This window comes from Schistocerca americana, chromosome 11, assembly GCF_021461395.2.
Source record: "Schistocerca americana isolate TAMUIC-IGC-003095 chromosome 11, iqSchAmer2.1, whole genome shotgun sequence".
NCBI lineage: Eukaryota > Metazoa > Arthropoda > Insecta > Orthoptera > Acrididae > Schistocerca > Schistocerca americana.
Window position 1 is genome coordinate 185,693,356 of NC_060129.1, and position 6,621 is coordinate 185,699,976.

Genomic DNA, 6,621 nt, shown 5'->3' on the forward strand with positions numbered 1-6,621 from the left:
GCAAAATTCCTTGTAAACAGTTTGAAATACCGGAACAACATTCTGGCAAATGGTAGTACCCAAAGAGCAGTGTATTTGGCCATATAAATAATTTGTGAAACTTCCATATGGATTGCGATATTCAAGTGACTACAGATTTATGTCAATGAAATAATGTAATATTCTAGCGCCATCGATAGCTGATAAAAAGAGAATTATTATAGTTTTGAAACAATATTTATGAAGAAATTACAGTTTACTTTCATACTGAGAATGGGAATTTTGATGAGCTATTGACTTATCTCTAAATCAGTTACTGTTTCATCATTATGTCGCCAGCTGCATTAGAATGGCGGTGAGATGAATACTTACAACCTCTTGTGTTTTCGAAAAAGATGATGATTTGATCGTGGCAACAAGGGAATGTATATGTTACTCATCACTGATAACGTTTCTCTCAATAAAAATAAAGGGAATATAAAGACTGTCGAAAATAAATCCCTACTTCTATTGAAACTTTGTCAGAATCCTACACCTCGGTGTGTTTTTAATAATGAATGATGTGGATTAAAACTGGCTAAAGAATTTTATTTCTGTATCTCAGTTATCTGAGAAATAAGAAAACATATAAGTTTGCAAAATCCTGTCAACTGCCCATCAAGGTGTAAAGGGATCAGTCATATCTGTGATGAAGTAAGTAGAAGATGTTTCTGGTGAAAAAGTACAATCCTTCATTTGGTATATGGATGGGAAATAAAAGATTGCATACCATTTCGAGGTAAGTGCTTAACAATCGTTTTATTTTCTCTAGACTGATCATAGATTAACATGCACAAAACGCAAATTCGGAGCGAACTACATTTTTCTCAGCTAACTTTCCAAAAGTCTTGCAGTTGTTTACTTACTCATGAAATACCGCCATTAAAGAAGTGACACGTGGTTCGCCATGAAGCTGATGAATTAAGCTAAGAGATGTGCTAAAATCAAATTTTTTTACCGAATATCTTCCGTACATTTGTTTGATTAACATTGCAGATTGACTCATGGGTGCATAACGTTTTGTTTGGTCTTGAGGGTTAAGTGGCATTATGTGAAAGTTCGCATCCTGTAGAACGTTATGTCAGAAGCCATACAACTCTGGAGCTGTCACAAAAAATATTGCACTGCTCACTGCAGGGCAACTGGCTAGCAGATGACAGCCTGTAAGGGCACCATCACGCTTGGTGCAAATCCTACTCCATGTAAGATGTGCTTTACTCTGCATAATGTTATGCATCCCTTAACATGATAAAAATCTCCTGCTTAGCAGCGTGGAGTTAAGAACATTCCTGTCATTTGTCAGCATGTTGTGTCACTGACCTCTGTATTTTTAATGCTTCGGAAGTCATTTACAGTGGGTGATTGGATCTGTGACTGTTGGTTATTACAGCCACTCTTAGTGAGACAGCCCATTTCTTTTAATTTGTTGGTGTCTGATGGATTGGCGGTTGGGGGTAATACTCACACTTTCCAGTACCTTGCCTTGTGCTACAGGGGGTGACTCCTGCAGCCATACTTGATTGAAATATTCAAATATTTAACCTTAACTCCATTCTCTAATATTGACTGAAAACATTATAATGTTGTTCACAAATACTGTTTGTATGAACACAATCTTGAGTGCTCAGCTTAGTAGTCACATACCTTTTAAGCCCAAAATGGTCTTTTTGCTTTCTCAGGTATGGTTTTGTGTCTATAGTTAGCTCAACATACTTTTTTGCAGCATCTTTCAGTAGTTTGACACCAGTAAAGATAAGTTCATTTTCGAATGAATGATGGTCAGCTGTTATTTGCATTGGCATTACATTCTAAGTAGTGGCAACTCAGTGGTACTCAGAATTTTTAGGAAGGGAAAGACCTACTTCTTTTAGATGTAAATTATAAAGTTTTTCTATATTGGGGAATGAGGAGATATGTGCCGTCTTGTCACATAAAGTGTAGGAAAGTACTCTAAAATACCTCACTACATAATATAACTTTCCCATATCCGATTTTGGAGTAATTGCTTTCTTGAGTAGTTTGTTATGTGGCAAAAGATTAGCAGTTTCTGTGGGATATTGTTACTGACGTTGTTTGCTAGACAGTATATAATTTGTCACACAGGATGTGAATTTATATCTCAAACTCAAGCAGTATCACATGTTTAATTGTCAATTTAAGGCCTTTCACGCTGATTTAATACTGGGTGGCCACTGAGGTGTTCGTGGTTCAGATGCATTCACTGATTGATAGATTTGTGAGTTTATTTTTGGATTTAATATGAAAGTGCAGCCGAATGTAAGTATTTACAGATTCTGTGCTTCCCACTTACAAGAAGAATATGTATACCCAAATTTCAATGTGTCACTCACTATATTGACCTTTTGCACCAGATGCACAAATTGAATAACCATGCATTATAGACAACTTCGTACACGCAGTAGCACATACAAATTATAGCATACCAATTACAGCATGCACTGTATGTTTAATTCTGCATAATTAATACAAATAACATACTTTGTGAGGTAACCATACACATTTATCATACATTGCACTAATATCTTGTCAACTTATGACTAAATTATCTTCCATTCAGCTGGAAATCTACAGCAAGATAAGGATAGTTAATTTCTTAAAACTGTTGTTTATAATATTATCTGTTAAATCATTTATTTAAGATTTTTCTGTGTAATAATATTTATGAAAAGTAAATGAATGTGAATTCATTTGTACATACTAGAAATACTGTTGAGTTTTACATAAGAATTTGTTTACTGAGATTTAGTTTTTCTGTGTTCAATAAGCTAATTTCTGCAATTTTTATTTATGCTTCAGGTCGATTAAGAGTGCCAGTGAAGCTGGTAATGTTTTATTAGAAGAAAAATACCTCCAAGGAATGAGTGGTGATAAATTGCACATTTCTGCAGGTAAATCAGCAGATTTTGGCGAAAGTGCAAATGCAACACAAGTATTTTGCTCTCTTGCGGACAATGCATTGCGCACTAGAGATAACTACAGCTTAAAGGAAAATGAACTACAAAACTTTAAGTGTGATTCTTGCAAAGAGTGCTTTTCATCAAAATACAAGCTAATAATGCATGTGTTCATTCACATTGATGGTGTAGAGCCACCTAGATACATATGTCCAGGCTGTGGTGAGGTGTTTCGCAACAGTGGTAGCTTGAGGAAGCATTTTATGATGCAACGAGGAATTAGTCAAGCAGAATATGAACCTAGCAAAATCTCCAATAAATATCATAGGCTAGAGTCCTATGAACTACAAAATTTTAAGTGTGATTCTTGCAAAGAGTGCTTTTCATCAAAATACAAGTTAATAATGCATGTGTTCATTCACATCGATGGTGTAGAGCCACCTAGACACATATGTCCAGGCTGTGGTGAGGTGTTTCGCAACAGTGGTAGCTTGAGGAAGCATTTTATGATGCAACGAGGAATTAGTCAAGCAGAATATGAACCTAGCAAAATCTCCAATAAATATCATAGGCTAGAGTCCTATGAACTACAAAACTTTAAGTGTGATTCTTGCAAAGAGTGCTTTTCATCAAAATACAAGCTAATAATGCATGTGTTCATTCACATCGATGGTGTAGAGCCACCTAGACACATATGTCCAGGCTGTGGTGAGGTGTTTCGCAACAGTGGTAGCTTGAGGAAGCATTCTATGATGCAACGAAGAATTAGTCAAGCAGAATATCAACCTAGCAAAATCTCCAATAAATATCATAGGCTACAGTCCTATGAACAAATGTATACTGGTGATAGATCAGCCGTTCGTTTGAAACGTACTGCACAGCCAGGTCGACGGAAGAAACAGACCTTATTACAGTCTGGAGAGAGAAAACACCTATGTGATGTTTGTGGGACGGCTTTCATAACGTCTAGTGGGCTGAAAAGGCACACATTGGTACACACTGGCAAGAAGCCGTACAAGTGTGGCACTTGTGGGAAATCGTTTTCTCTCTCTCACCATTTGAAGAAACATGTATTAACACATACTGGCGAGAGACCACACAAATGCGATATTTGTGGAAAATCATTTAGGTCGTCCAGTGATCGCAATCGCCATTCATTAACACATAGTTGGGAGAGCCCATACAAATGTCATATTTGTGGTCAAGTCTCTATTATTTCTGATACTCTAAAGGAAAATGAATTGTTACATAGTGATGAGAAGGTATACAAATGCGAAGATTGTAGATCACAAAAGTATCATATTTTCAATCCCTCTCACTGTGGCCCTTTGAAAAGGCAGGAGTTCGGCGGTAGTGGCAAAAAACAACACCAGTGTGCTCTTTGTGATAAATCATTTGCTTGCTATAGTAGTTTCAAAAGACACGTAATAATTCATACTGGCGAGAGGCCACATAAATGTAATATATGTGGCAAATCCTACGGGACACCGACTGGTCTGAAGCAGCATGTTTCAATACATTCTGACGAGAGGGTGCACAGATGCGATATTTGTGGGAAATCCTTTGTCTCCTCTATTTATCTCAAGAAGCATTCATTACTACATACTAGTCCGAAGGTATACAAATGCAATGTTTGTCGAAAATCATTTATGACTTCTAGTGATCTCCACAGGCATCGCTTAGTACACACTGTCAAGAAGCCACACAAATGTCAAATTTGTGGGAAATGTTTTTCTCAGCCTGTTCAAGTGAAAAGGCACGAATTAACACACACTGGGGAAAGGCCTCACATATGCCACGTTTGTGGGAAAACCTTTAGAATGTCTAGTGATCTCAATCAACACTCATTGATACATACTGGCATGTTGCCACACATGTGTGATATTTGTGGGAAATCCTTTAGAACAGCTAGAGATTTGAAGCTACACATTTTTATACATACTGGCGAAAGTCCACATAAATGTGATATATGTGGAAAATCCTTCAGGACGCCTAGTGTTCTAAAGAAGCATGTCTTCATACATACTGGCGAAAGGGCATACAAATGCGACAAGTGTGGGAAACGCTTTAGGATGTCTAGTGATCTCAGGCGACACGCATTAACACATCCTGGTGTGAGGCCACACAGATGTGATCTTTGTGGGAAATCCTTTACTAGATCTAATGATCTAAAGGTGCACACGTTAATACATAGTGATGACAGGCCTTTCAACTGTGATGTTTGTGGGAAGTCTTTTCGCAGATCTAGCTATCTGAAGAAGCATGCATCCACACATACTGCAAAGAGGCCAGAATAATGCTATGTTTTTGGAGAAAAGAATTACTTATTGTCATCTCAAGAAATCCTGAACGAATATCTCACAAACATTCAGTTCACTGCAGAGTCTGGGCTGGTTCAGATAATGTCAAGTAGGATGAAATAGTATGTATTAGGACAGCCAAAGCATGAATTGATGTTCCATTTGTAGAAATCTCAAAGTCAGGTCAGTAGTTCATAAGGGAGACAGATTTTAGTAAAGCTTGCCATTGTAACTCATTTACTAGACATCAAGTAAAAATGAACAGTAATGAAAACTTCATAAATCCGTATTGTTGAATGTGAAACAAAAACAGTTTCTTAATAAATAATATGAGTTGATACATAAAGTTATTACAAGTGTAACTGTGAAGTAGAAATTAGAGAAATCCATCCACTTTCAAATATCTGTTTGGTTAAGAATTTACTGGTTACTAGAATTACAATTTTTCATAGAGAGATGGGGTTATCAGGTTTTCATTGCTATCATTGATACATTGTAGTGACAGACTTCTTTCCAGTAACACATGTCTCATATTACTCAATTATTTGTGCCAACACAACAAAAGATCTAGGCCTTAATGTCTCTGTTTTTTAAAATTTTGTGCAGTCATATTATTAGTATGGACTTGGAGAATGATTAAACTCTCCTGCTGTATATCAGAATTTTTTAATAAAAGTTTTTCTAATTGAGTTACAGACATGTTTTAGGTGGCATTTTTCAGGATTTTAATGCTCATTTCTGTGATATGCAACACCATATAGGTTATGATAAAATTTTTCAAGACAATATTTAAGTGTATATATGCCATTTCTGTCCATGGGTAGTTATTACTGTCATAAATCATAAGCAAATTATAAATTAGCGATGAGAGTGTCTTCATATGTAAAAATATGAAATCAGTAGTGCTATTTAATAGTTTTAATTATTGTAATAATTTTGATAAAATAAATCTATAAGTTGTCCAGTAGTAGTGATAAGGAATCGAAATTACTAATAAAAGTACTTTACTTTAGTAATGTTGTATACTTTTGTAATTATTCATCTTATACTACATGATTCATAATAAGTAATTTATTTTACTGGAACAATGCATCAAGAAAATAATAATACAAATCAACCTATTTAAATAGGTTGTAAGTAATAAAAACTGGTTACAAATAGTAGGCAGCCTGCTATTCTCACTGGTCCTTACGGTAGACTGACATACAGTGATTAGAGCACATCTTGAGTGGGTGTATTGTAAGTAGATACCATTCAATAAGTTTATCAGATGTCTCGTTATTTGAAGATTACACTTACGTGATGCCTAACATTTTCTCCTTCACCATGTCTGCATGTTATTGGAAATGTTGAAGTGATTTAAAATTAGTCATTAAAATGTAAAAGTT

General features: G+C 35.7%; 1 protein-coding gene across 1 annotated transcript; it reads left to right on the plus strand.

Annotated features, from left to right (window-relative positions):
- The first annotated feature begins 683 nt into the window (after positions 1–683).
- On the plus strand, positions 684–5,514 carry LOC124553530 (zinc finger protein 708-like). Its single transcript, XM_047127379.1, has 2 exons — positions 684–757; positions 2,836–5,514. Exons 1-2 carry the CDS (start codon positions 684–686, stop codon positions 5,228–5,230), a joined length of 2,469 nt encoding a protein of 822 aa, XP_046983335.1. The 3' UTR covers positions 5,231–5,514.
- The last annotated feature ends 1,107 nt before the right edge of the window (positions 5,515–6,621 follow it).